Source organism: Ornithorhynchus anatinus, chromosome 1 (genome assembly GCF_004115215.2).
Source record: "Ornithorhynchus anatinus isolate Pmale09 chromosome 1, mOrnAna1.pri.v4, whole genome shotgun sequence".
Taxonomy (NCBI): domain Eukaryota; kingdom Metazoa; phylum Chordata; class Mammalia; order Monotremata; family Ornithorhynchidae; genus Ornithorhynchus; species Ornithorhynchus anatinus.
Genome location: NC_041728.1, coordinates 39,576,092 through 39,588,905, shown reverse-complemented (window position 1 = coordinate 39,588,905; position 12,814 = coordinate 39,576,092). Strand labels below are relative to the sequence as shown.

General features: G+C 45.9%; 1 protein-coding gene across 10 annotated transcripts in view; it reads right to left on the bottom strand.

Moving 5' to 3' along the window:
• The window catches only part of TTLL5 (tubulin tyrosine ligase like 5), a 234,578-nt gene that overhangs the window by 110,919 nt on the left and 110,845 nt on the right, over positions 1-12,814 (bottom strand). For all 10 annotated transcript variants that reach the window (XR_005659888.1, XR_005659889.1, XM_039911662.1 and 7 more), the window contains one exon: positions 1,904-2,061. Coding sequence is in view for 8 of the 10 variants with exons in the window: in XM_039911662.1 (XP_039767596.1) it covers positions 1,904-2,061 (158 nt within the window). In the remaining 2 variants the exon portion in view is untranslated. The remainder of the gene's footprint in view (positions 1-1,903; positions 2,062-12,814) is intronic.

Below are 12,814 nucleotides of genomic sequence, written 5' to 3'. Positions count from 1 at the left end.
TTGACCCCCGCCCCACGGTCTACCTCTGGCCTCGAATGCTCTCCCTCCTCAGTCCTGCCAAACAATCACATTTCCCCCCTTCAAGGTCTTACTGAAGGCTAATCTCCTCCAGGAGGTCTTCCCAGGCTAAGCCCCGTTTTCCTCTGCTCTCCCTCCCCTCCCGAATGGCCCAACTCACTCCTTTTGCTCTACTCCCTTTCACCCCCAAACAGCACTCAAGTATATATGTAAATATTTATAATTCTATTTATTTATATTTATGTTAGTGATGCCTGTTTACTTGTTTTCATGCCTGTCTCTCCGCTTCTAAACTGTGAGCACAGTGTGGGTAGGGATTGTCTCTGTTGCTGAACTGTACTTTCCAAGTGCTTAGGACAGTGCTCTGCACACAGTAAGTGCTTAATAAATACAATTGAATGAATGAATGAATGTTTGTTCAACATGAGTAGTAGGTACAGTATGAGCTCTGAGACGGCAGGGATTATGTTACAGGTAATGTTCTGGAGACACTGTTTGGAAAATAAACAAGAGCTCTTTCTGAAGACTCTGCTATTCAGAGAAATCCTAAAATCTTGGCCTCTCAGACCTTCTAACTCTGCAGATCTCCGTAGAAATGGTTCCTTTCTCCCTAGATTGAGGTGAATCAGTAGTTGGTTTGAGTGACAGACAGCTCTTCTGTGATCATTTGCCCCGGTTAAAGTACCTGAGTTGTCTGGACAGAGAAGACTCTGCTTCCCAAGCATACTTGTTAGTCAATGTCTCACCCACAAGCTGATATGATTACAACTATCAGCTGTTTGCTCTCATGCCCAAACTCTTTGTCACTCTTTGGGCCTCAGAGCAAGATGAGATGCCTTTAGGCTGCTGGGCAGAGGCTTGGAAAAGGCCTAGTGGGGGTGGGGAAGCTGTACACCTGTTGTAGATATCCTTTATTTGGATTACGCAGTAGCCACTCTGGCTTGGATCCCAGAATACAATCTTCACCTTTCCCCGCATCCCAGTGAACCCACCAGCTATTGAGAGGAGGAGAAAGGAATCTATTTATCACTTTCTTGATAGAAGACGATTTGAAGAAGAGGCACTCAGGGTATCATGCTCTCTTTTCCAATCTAGGTATCCAATCCAATCTCCTATCTATGGCATGATTTGTCCTTATCCTATATTATTTCCCAACTTCATCCCAGCAAATTGATTCTCCTCTTGGAAGCTCTCTCTCTACTGTGACCATTTCATGTCCACAAATGCAAAGGCATTAATTATGTCGTCCAGGGGAAGGAATCGTCTTTTCCAAATAGCCATGAATCCGAAGGAAATTGCCATTTGGAGATTCATTCCATGGATGTCCTTGGTTCTACCTAAGTAGTTCTGTTATGACAAATCAAACCAACCATCACGACCGAATATCACACAAATCAATTTCCAAAGATTATCTCGCCCCTGAATTTACTTGTGCTCAGAAAAAGAGGCCCTTTCTAGTATGCTAATGACAGATTAGTCAACAATTTAACTTGTATTTAGAATGCTAGTTTTCTGCTTTTGATAATTCTGGATCGCTAAGCATGTGCCTTTGGCAGTTGGTTAATGAAATACCCCAGTTATTATTAGGATCATCGTTTAGTTTCAAAGGGATTGGAAATGTAAGCTTTCATACAAAAAGGGCTTCACCAAATACAATCAAAAGGACCTTTCTATCTTGTCTCCCTAAGAGCTATTCAGCCGCCGTTGGATTTTGTTTCACAAAAGTATGTTGCGACTCAAGTGGGCAGAAGACAGCACTGTTTAAAAGCAGTAACTCTCAAATAAACTAAGCATTTCTGGTCAGAGAATTGTATTTGGGAGCAACTATGCTCCAAACGAGTTTTCCCCTAATAGAGCCAGAGATTCTCCCTTCCCCCTTACCTACCTACTTCCTGATGGAATGCATCTGTTTTCGGCCACGTGAGCATTTGAGTGGATGGCCCACATTGAGCCTCCAGTGTTGTGTGATGGACGAAGGGTTGGGGGTGTGGAGGAGGTGCCCGGCCTGATTATGCTTCCACTTGCCATATTCAGGTTTGTTAACTAAAAACAAAAAGAGAGAGAAGAAAAATCAAAAACTGTCAAGACTCAAAAAAAGACCAGCAGCCAAATGTTGTTAAAAACTCAATAATTCCCGAACTGAGGATAACAGCTTTTTATGAGTGTGGTAACAGAACTGATCAGATAGGGGAGCAGAATCGGAGGTCCCAAATCTCAAAGCCCATATCACAATCAAATAACGAGGAACCTACTAGGCTGTCCTATCAAATTCCCTAAAAGTCCCAACTTGGGGTGGCTAGTAGAAAGAGCACAAGCCTGGGAGTCACAGGACTGGGGTTTTGATCCCAGATCTGCGACTTGTCTGCTGTGTGAACTTGAGCCAATCACTTAACTTCTCTGTGTCTCAGTTACCTCATCTGTAAAGTGGCGATTAAATTCCCCTCCCTCCTACTTAGATTGTGAGCCGCATGTGGGTCAGGGACTGTGTCCAACCTTATCACCTTGTATCTACCCCAGCATTTAGAACAGTGCTTGACCCAAAGTAAGCGCTCAACAGTACCAGCGTTATCATCGTAATCATAACAATTATTATTACTACTCAACAGTTAAACTAATGCAGGGATTGAAGCCTCTGCTATAAGGGACTGTTACCTTTATCTACAGAAATTGGGAGCTACCTTTCAAAAGGTAGAAGTCTAAGAGATAGGCCCAGAAGCTTTTCAGGCCAGTGTCAATCCAGTAACAGCTCTTCATCCCAATTTAGCAGAAAAAGTCAGTCCAGCAATATCAGACCTCCTATCCTTACAGCCAGGGAAAACACCATTGTGACAGTGAGGGGAAATGATTTTTAAGAGCAACCTCCCCAATTACAACTCTGACTAACTCTGCCAATAGCTATGAACTCAGGTCTAATGAAAATGTATGGTAGACCCGTAGAACTGCATCCTCTCTACACAGCAACCCTCTACCTCCTTTCCAAGTCATGGCTGCCACGGGGAAATCACCGAAGTTTGGACCGGTGTCTCAATGTTACAGGTTCCAACAGAAATAGTTAGATCAGACTTACCATGGACGATATCAAACAGATTCAAATACTATTGACCCCACTGATAACAGGCAAAAGTTAAACAGATTGATCGCATAGGACTTCCAGGACTGTTGACTGGGTGTCTGGTACTTTGTCAAACTACTGCCCAGGCTGGGGAGTACTGCCCTGTGCTGAGTCCCACAAGCCTATGGCATTGAAAAGGCATCTGAGGCACTGGGGGCCTTGCCAGGCCTTGGGAGACATATTTTGGGAAGTGTGGGATGGGGCTGGAGTGGTCCTTGGTTCAGTGAACTGGGGTAGTTCCTGGAACCTGCCAACCTTCCACTGGACTTCTAAAAGGGTCCTGAAGAATTCTGACTCTGGTTCTGTGTGAACTTAATAATAATGTTGGTATTTGTTAAGCGCTTACTACATGCAGAGCACTGTTCTAAGCGCTGGGGTAGATAACGGGGAATGAGGTGGTCCCACGTGAGGCTCGCAGTCTTCACCTCCATTTTACAGATGAGGGAACTGAGGCACAGAGAAGTGAAGTGACTTGCCCACAGTCGCACAGCTGACAAGGGGCAGAGTCGTGATTCGAACCCATGACCTCTGACTACCAAGCCCGGGCTCTTTTCACTGAGCCACGCTGCTTCTCTAATAATAATAATAATAATGTAGGTATTTGTTAAGCACTTACTATGTGCCGAGCACTGTTCTAAGCGCTGGGGTAGATACAGGGTAATCAGGTTGTCCCACTTGGGGCTCACAGTCTTAATCCCCATTTTACAGATGAGGTAACTGAGGCACCAAGAAGTCAAGTGGCTTGCCCAAAGCTACACAACTGACAGGTGGTGGACCCGGGATTAGAACCCATGACCTCTGACTCCTAAGCCCGTGGCTTCCTCTGAACACCCTGGAGCCTGGATGATGAACCCAGAACTGTTCAGCCCCAAGAGGGAGCCTCTAATTTGAGAAACATGCCCAGCCCGATCTGGGTTTTCTGGCGGCAGCGGTGGCCTGGGCAGGCTCCCCAGATGCTCTGTGAGTCTCCTGGGATGTGCCAAGCCTCCTCAGCTTTGGGGGTGCCAATACTATTGACACAGCAAGTCAAGGAAATAACCATTTGTTACATCATCATACTGCTCTCTGACCAGAACTCCGCATTGGATCAAGCCGAGTTCTGTGAGCATATTCTCCTTTCACTCGATGAAGGCACATAAGGGTCAGTGTGGGGCAAAATATCAGTTCACTAAAGGGACTCTCATTTGATATTCTAATGTGCTTGTATCTCAACCCCAAACAAGAAGGCCTCCATCATCACACCCCAATCTTTCTCCTCTTAGGAGTCTCACACCGGAAAGAATGAACGGAGAAGATCCGTCACTTCGGGGAATGTGTACTCTCCCAAGTGCTCTGCACTCAGTGAGCACAATAAATACGACTGACAGACTGACTGACAAAATGAACTCACTCTGAACCCAGCCTGGTTCAGAACTACACCACTTTGGCCTGAAAGCCGACCATTCACCTCACTTGGTTCTCTTCCCTGTCATCCCGTGGACCCTCTGACTTTTAGAAAAGAGCAATGGACAGGTGTGACTTGCTCAAAGGAATGGGTGCCATCACTGTTTCCAAAATAGGATTCTTCTACACGACTTGGGGATTTGGGCCAAAAATGGGTCAAACGACAGAATAGAATGACAACGGCTTAAGTATTTGAACCCGGAAAACCTCATAAATTCCAAATCGTAACCATATGAGGATTATTGAATGTACAAACTTGGCTTGCTTTTCTTCATCCAAAAGCCCCTGCTTTTGACCACCTCCAAATGCAAAAATGTGAAGGGACAGTGAATAAAGAGGGACAGCGAGCATGTTTAATTCCCAGCTGTGTACTTTCTCCCAGGGCTTAGTGATGTTCTCTGCACACACTTAACAGCTTAATAAATACTATTACTGCTAAAGCAGGGAAAGAAACCATACAATGGAATTGGAATCTCCTCTTTCCCTTATGGACACGGGATGGAAAGCAGGGATGAAAATGCCCTCTGAAATGGTATGAAGCAATACAAGGGCAGGGAAAAAAAACATTCCACCTGGCACAGCATTTCAAGCTTTCCTGGCACACCTGGTTGTTTATAGCCCACCCGACCGCCAACGATCAGCGGAGCAACAGAGTATGTGGGCTGGGGTTGGATAGTTAAGGAATTCCAGCCAGAGGGTTCCAGCTCATTTGTGGGGAAACAGTGACGGTGATTAAAAAACAAGGCACGTAAATTTGAAAGTAATTAACGTTTTGCTACCCATTCTCCCACCTTGCTCCTTCATCCGGTCAGTGAGCTTAAAGCCACATATTCCCGCCACCATACTCCCTTTCCCCTCCCCAGGTCCAAAGCCTCGGCGCCTGCTGGCCAGATGTTCCACCCTGCTCTCCGCCTCCTTTTTTGCTACCCATTACCCTGGAGGCATTCATCCAGATGTTCCACCATCCTTCCTCTCCCCACGTCCGTTGCCACGACCACGGTGCATTTTTCAGCTAGCACCAAAACAGTGTTTATTTTACAGCCAGCTTTCCAAGGAAGGCAGGTGAGCAAATATCTGAATGTGTGGGCTAGGGACACATTGCCTGAATTCCATGTAGGCAGGTGTTTAAATTACAGCAGGATTAAATACAAGCCATCGTTTGAAAAAGAGGGAGAGAAAGAGAGGGAGAGAGAGGGGGCGGAGGGTGGGGGAGGGAGCTCAATTTCCGGCCAGCCGGCCTGCCGGCCCGCCCAAGCGTTACCGCTTGTTACTGCTTATTGCTCCAAGAAGAAGAAGAGCGGCCAGTTCTATATTTAGCCTGTGATGGCCTTGCCTGATGGATTCCCAGGCCACACCCACCACCCACAGAGTACATGTCCTCTCGGTGTCCTTAGACAGTTTGGGGACAGGCCTCAGAGAATCACCACTAGGCCTTCGGGCTGGCTTAGCCTATTTGCCAAGGGCTCAGGAGGAGATTGCCCTTCGAAACTAGATGGCGACAGGCACGCTACCTGAAATGATCTCTCCCTCCAGAATGGAACGGTAGACTTAAATCAAGTCAGGATGGGGCTGGGCAGACAGCAACAGGAAGAGGATAATTAGGGAGGAGGGTGGCATCATTTCAAAAGTAGCTCAAGGAATCATCATCATCATCACCATCACCATCATCATCATCATCATCATCATAATAATCATTGTGGTATTTGTTAAGCACGTACTATGTGCCAGGCACCATTCGAAGCGCTGGGGTGGATACGAGAAAACTGGGTTGGAAACAGTTCTTGTCCCACATGGGGCTCACGGTCTTAATCCCCATTTTACAGATGAGGTAACTGAGGTCCAGAGAAGGGAAGTGACTTGCCCAAGATCACACAGAGGACCAGGGTCCAGGTCCTTTTGACCCCCAGGCCCGCGCTCTAACCACTAGGTCACGCTGCTTCTCTCTAAGAACAATCCTTCGGGCTTTGATCAGTAGTTTTCTTCACGGTGCACCCATTTCACAGCAGAGGTCAAGTATGCTAGAACTTGCTTTAATGCAGGCCTTCCTCCCTGAAAAGCTCTCATTCCTGCTGAAGACCATTCGTAAATACAAACTTTCAGGTTCCTTGCCTTACGCTTTACTGTGGGCCTTCTGTAAGAGTTAATAAAGGAATGTCCTCCAGAACAGGGTACTTGGTTACAGGGAGAAGGTCCGCCGGCCATATGGCACCCTACTGTTTGTTAGAGGGTTACCCCTGGTCTACTCTCAGTCTGCCCTCAACATACATACAGCTGTGCCTAAAAGCCTGGAGCTCTCTCCGGACTGCAGGGCGGGATGGAGTTACTCAGCTTCTCACTCCGCCAGAGGACTTGGATCCGTCTCTTCCTAAGAGGGTTAGTCACACCTTCCAACAGTACAGAAAAGTGCCCCGTTGCCATCGTCTACTTCAGTTCTGGAAGACAAAGTTCCCCTCTTAAGCCAATCTAATGCCACTAAGAGGACCCTTGTGACCAGCAATGACCTTAACCTGCTCTACAGACTCAGCAAAGAGGACTTCGTGATAAATGACGGGTGTCCACGTTTGGCAAAATCAGAAGCTCGGACCTCGAATCAAACCCCTCCTCTCCCAAGGCCACCTCTCCGCAGGACTGATCAACGGCTGCAGCTGTATCCCAGCATCTCCATTGTACGGGAACCATCTGTGGGTGAAACCCAAAGCTTCCTAGTTTCTGGCCAATACAAAGAAAGGCTTGCTATCAATATTAAGCCCTTGCTGGTCCCCAGGAATCAGAGGGACAATTACTATCAGTGGGAGGCAGGTGAGGAAGGTAGAGGCCTCAAACTCCCACTGTTGGTCCCACCTCTGAGGCAGTGGCTGCCTCAGAATCAAGGAGATGAAAACATGCAGAGAGGAGAGAAATGGACGTTTGCCTTGGCGTTCTTTCCAGTGGCCCCCTGTAGTTCACTTAAAGGCCGACACAGCCAACCCAAGTGTTCCTTTGGGGGAGAGTTTTGGACAGCTGGTTCTCATCTGGGTGAAATAAAGACCTTGACAAGTTTACCCTGGTCATTCCCTGCACAATGTCTACATTAGCTCTGTTTCTTTTTGGCACTGAGGCTGAAAAGCAAAAACACCCCTGTGAAATTTCTCATCTATTAAAGGTGCTAGAAGCGATATTTACAAAACAGGTTCAGAAATGGAGGTGAAAGGTCCCATTTGAGACCAGAAGAGCAACTTCTACCATAAGAACAGGGGGAAGCAGAGTAATCCTGACCTTCCCTGAAGCCCTGACCGAGGCTACTGTTTCCTTCCAGCAGCTAAAACCTTATGAGGATGTTGAGGTGCATGCACAAGGTTGGGGAGGTCAGAAGGAAGACTTCAGGCAAAGTCTAAGGTGAACGTTTTGCTCTGGGTTACTGGGATCAATCAGTCAATCATATTTATTGATCACTGTAGTGAGTGCCTGGAAGAGTACAACAGAATAGAGTTGATAGACATTCCTTGCCTAAAGGAGCTTACAGTGAAGAGGAAAAAATAGGCATCAACGTAAATAAATGAATTACGGATATGCACATAAGCACTACAGGGCTGAGGATGGGGTGAATAAAGGGTGCAAATCCAAGTACGAGGGTGATGAAGAAGGGGAAGGTCTTTTGTAGGAAACCAGATTTTAATAAGGCTTTGAAGATGGGGAGAGAGAGAGATGTCATATATGACAGGGGAGGGAATTCCAAGTCAGAGGCGGAATGTGGGCGAGGGGTTGGCAGTGAAATCGAGGTAAATAGGCATCAGAGGAGAGAAGTGTGTGGGCTGGGTCATAATATGAAATCAGGGAGCTAAGGTAGAAGGGAGCAGGGTGATTGAGTGCTTTAAAACCAATTCTAAGGAGTATCCGTTCGTTGCAGAGGTGGATGGGCAACCACTAGAGGTTCTTGAGGAGTGTGGAAGCGTGGACTGAACAGCTGTGCAGAAAACTGATCTGGGCAGCAGAGTCAAGTGTGGATTGGAGTGGGGAGAGAAATGAGGCAGGGAGGTCAGCAAGGAGGCTGATGCGGTAATCAAGACAGGATAGGATAAGTGCTTGGATTAATGTGGTAGCAGTTTGGATGGAGAGGAAAGGGCAGATTTTAGCAACGTGAAGGTTGAACCGACAGGATCCGGAGACAGACTGAATATGTGGGTTGAATGAGAAAGATTCCAAGGTCAGGAGCTTGTGAGACAAGGGAGGAAGGTGTTGCTCTCTACAGCGGCAGGAAAGTCATGGGGAGGAAAGGGTTTGGGTGGAGAGATGAGGAGTCCTGTTTTGGACTTGTTAAGTTTGAGATGTCAGTGGGACAACCAAGTATAAATGTCCTGAAGGCAGAAGAAAATATGAGACTGCAGAGAAGGAGAAAGATCAGGGCGGAAGATATATATTTAGGAATCATCTGCATAGCGATGGTAGTTGAAATCATGGGAGTGAATACGTTCTCTAAGGGAGTAAGTATAAGTGGAGAAGAGAAGGGGGCCCAAAACTAAGGACATTGAAGGCCCGTGATAAGCTTAGCCAGGCATCCACCTAAATCTATCTAACCTTTTGGCCAATGTGGTTTCACATCTCTAAATCCTGGGTGAGAATCAGTGTGGCCTAGTGGAAAGAGCACTAGAGTCAAGAGATCTGGGTGCTAATTGCGACCCTGCCATCTGCCTGGGCAAGTGGGCAAATTAAGCGACCTCGGGCAAGTCACGTAACTTCTCTGGGCCTTAGTTTCCTCATTTGTAAAATGGGGAGCCAATACTGGTTTCCCCCCCTCACACTGTGAGAACCAGATGGGACAGGAACTGTTCCTTACAGGATTATCCTGTATCTATCCCAGCACTTAATAGAGGGCTTGGCACAATGTAAGAACTTGAAAAATACCAAACTCATTATTATTATATACTTGAGATGGCAGTTTTTTCAGCTGAACTCATACTCTCATGTCCACTGTGATATCACTGTCACTCTTTTCTGGCTCAGAGCTACTGCAGAAGTCTTGGGCCTGCAAAGATGAGTACTTACTGAGGGACAGCCAAACCATACTGACTTGCCGTTGTTCGTAAGAAAAGCTGAAGGGGGGAAAATAGTCTATCCTCATGTTAGAAATGTCCATGGGCCATTTTGGAAGGGGAAAAGGGCGACCCCAACCATTAGCACTACTCTGAATCCACGTCTGTCAGAGGGACAGTGAAAAACAAATTCACTCACAGTCAGGAGAAACTTCTTTAAATAGTCACACTTCAAGGTGCCCCCCTCCGACTATCCTTACACTAAACATGTATTCCAAGGCAATATCAATTCTTGAATCAATTCCTATGTGCAGACAGAGAGGCAGCGTGGCTCAGTGGAAAGAGCATGGGCTGGGGACTCAGAAGTCATAGGTTCAAATCCCAGCTCCACCGCTTCTCAGCTGTGTGCCTTTGGGTAAGTCACTTAACTTCTCTGTGCCTCAGTTCCCTGAACTGTAAAATGGGGATGAAGACTGTGAGCCCCACGTGGGACAACCTGATGACCTTGTATCCTCCCCAGCACTTAGAACAGTGCTTCGCACATAGTAAGCGCTTAACAAATGCCATCATCATTATTATATAAAGTTCACAAACCCCCACTCGAAAAAAGCCAAACATCAGTATGCCTAAGCCTAAATTGTACATGGAACCTTTAAAGGGGATGGGGGGGAGGGGGGAGGGGGGCGAGGGGAAATGGTGGGAAATCTCTGTAGGGTCAAATCTCATCAGCATCAAGTTCTGTAGCATTTCTACCCTTCGTGTTGAGCTGCCTCATTTACATAATTTATGTATACATACAGACCTCCAGTATTCCAGTCTCCAGAAAGAGTTCCAGATCAAGACTTGCCAGAAACATTCCAGGGAAATCTGACAAAATTGCTGGATTCCTTTGTAGTGTTTCCAATGATTGCACACATTGTGGGTTTTTTTTAAGTTAATGGGGGTGCTGTTGCTGCAGCAATGTATGGCTCATTTTCTTTGTTTTACCGACAGCTGCCCAGAGCCAATCAATGGGATTTATTGAGCACTTGTGTGCAGAGCACTGTGCTAAGCCCTTGAAAGAGTACACTACTACGGAATTGTACAATTGATCACAGTTTAAATAACTTTGCTTTAGGACCATTTGATCAAGAATCCACTCATTACACATGTGATCATTCCAATGCATCTATGTTATCCTTAGAGCCACTATAGGCATTATTGATAATCCACTCTTTAGGATCTTGAAGCGACACTAGAGTAATGATTTTTCCAATTGCCTCTTCGCCCTATGGCTGCTGAGCCCAGACATCTTGCTTTTGAACGTCATCATCAAAAACACCAACACTGATAATATCAGTTGACTGCTTTATGTGTGCAGACTTTGGTTAAGAAGAAGTCTGGCCTAGCAGAATGAGCATGGACCTAAGATTAAAAGAATGTGGGTTGTAATCCCAGCTCTGCTACTTGCCTATGATGTGAACATGGGCAATTCACTTAAACTCCCTGGGCCTCAGTTTCCTCAACTGAGAAATGGGGATTAAACACCTGTTCTCCCTCAGCCTGAGACTGTGAGTTCCATGTGTGATTGTCTGGCATCTACCCCAGTGCTCTGTACAGAGCTAGGCACATAGTAAGTGCTTAACAAATACCACAGTTATTATTATTAGGTACCTAATACACTAACGTTAGGAAATGACCACGGAAAATGTGGAAAAGGCAGACCAGCAGCTAGATGGATAGAGGCCATAACAACAATAACGGAAGAACAATTAGAAAGGTTGTGGATTATGGCAGAGGACAGGACGTTCTGGGGAAAGAATCTCCACCGAGTCGCTATGAATCAGAAACGACTCGACGGCACTCGACAGTACCTACGGGACATATAAGATGGGAGTCCTAATCTCAAGAAGTTTAATTGCTTAAGAAGAAAACAAGCCAATGTAAATTGATGAAATAATAAATCAAGCCATCGATAGTATTTATTGAGCACCTGTGTGCACACCATTGTACTAAATGCTTGGAGGTATAGCTCCTCTTCTCCCTCTACTCCCTGTACCACCCCCCCTTCTCCTCTCCGCAGCTAAACCCTCTTTTCCCCCCTTTCCCTCTGCTCCTCCCCCTCTCCCTTCCCATCCCCTCAGCACTGTACTCGTTCGCTCAATTGTATATATTTTCATTACCCTATTTATTTTGTTAATGAAATGTACATCGCCTCGATTCTATTTAGTTGCCATTGTTTTTACGAGATGTTCTTCCCCTTGACTCTGTTTACTGCCATAGTTCTTGTCTGTCCATCTCCCCCGATTAGACTGTAAGCCCGTCAAACGGCAGGGACTGTCTCTATCTGTTGCCGACTTGTTCATTCCAAGCGCTTAGTACAGTGCTCTGCACATAGTAAGCGCTCAATAAATACTACTGAACGAATGAATGAATGAAGGTATACAAGAGAATGAGTAGACACGATCCCTGCCTTCAAGGAACTAAAGGAGTATGAGAACAGATATAAATAATGAACATGTAAGCAGCCTAGCCCAGTGGATAGAGCACATGCCTGGAAGTCAGAAGGTCCTTGTCTACTGTGTGGCCTTGGGAATGTCACAACTTTTCTGGGCCTCAGTTACCTCATCTGAAAAATGGGGAATAGGACTGTGAAGTCATGTGGGACAGGGACTGTGTCCAACCCAATCTACTTGTAATCACCCCAGTGCTTAGTACAGTGACTGGCACATAGTAAACACTTAAATACCACAGTTATTATAATTATTCATCAATAATAAAAGAGATAAGTACACAGAACGGTAGCTGGCTTTGGGGGTGGAATGACCATAAAAGTTGGGGGGATTAATTGGGGAATGCCTCCGGAATGAGGAAGCAGCTAGGAGTCAATATTTTGCTTTGATTATTTAAAGTAGACATAGACATGGTAAAGACCAATAATTGTCGTATTTGCTAAATTCTTCCTATGTGCTAAGCATTGGGGTAGACACAATTAAATCAGACAGCCTCTGCTACACATGGTTTACAGGCCATGTCGATGAGAGAGTAAGTATTTAATCTCTACTTTTACAGATGAGGAAATTGAGGCACAACAAATTCATTGACTTGGCTAAGGTCACAGAGCAGACAAGTGCAGGAGCCAGAATTGGAATCCAGGACTGCTGACTGCAAGTCCTATGCCCTGAACACTAGGTCACACTGCTTCTCCAAGACAGAGGAGAGAGTAACAGAAAAGTGTCTGAAAGAAAGGGGA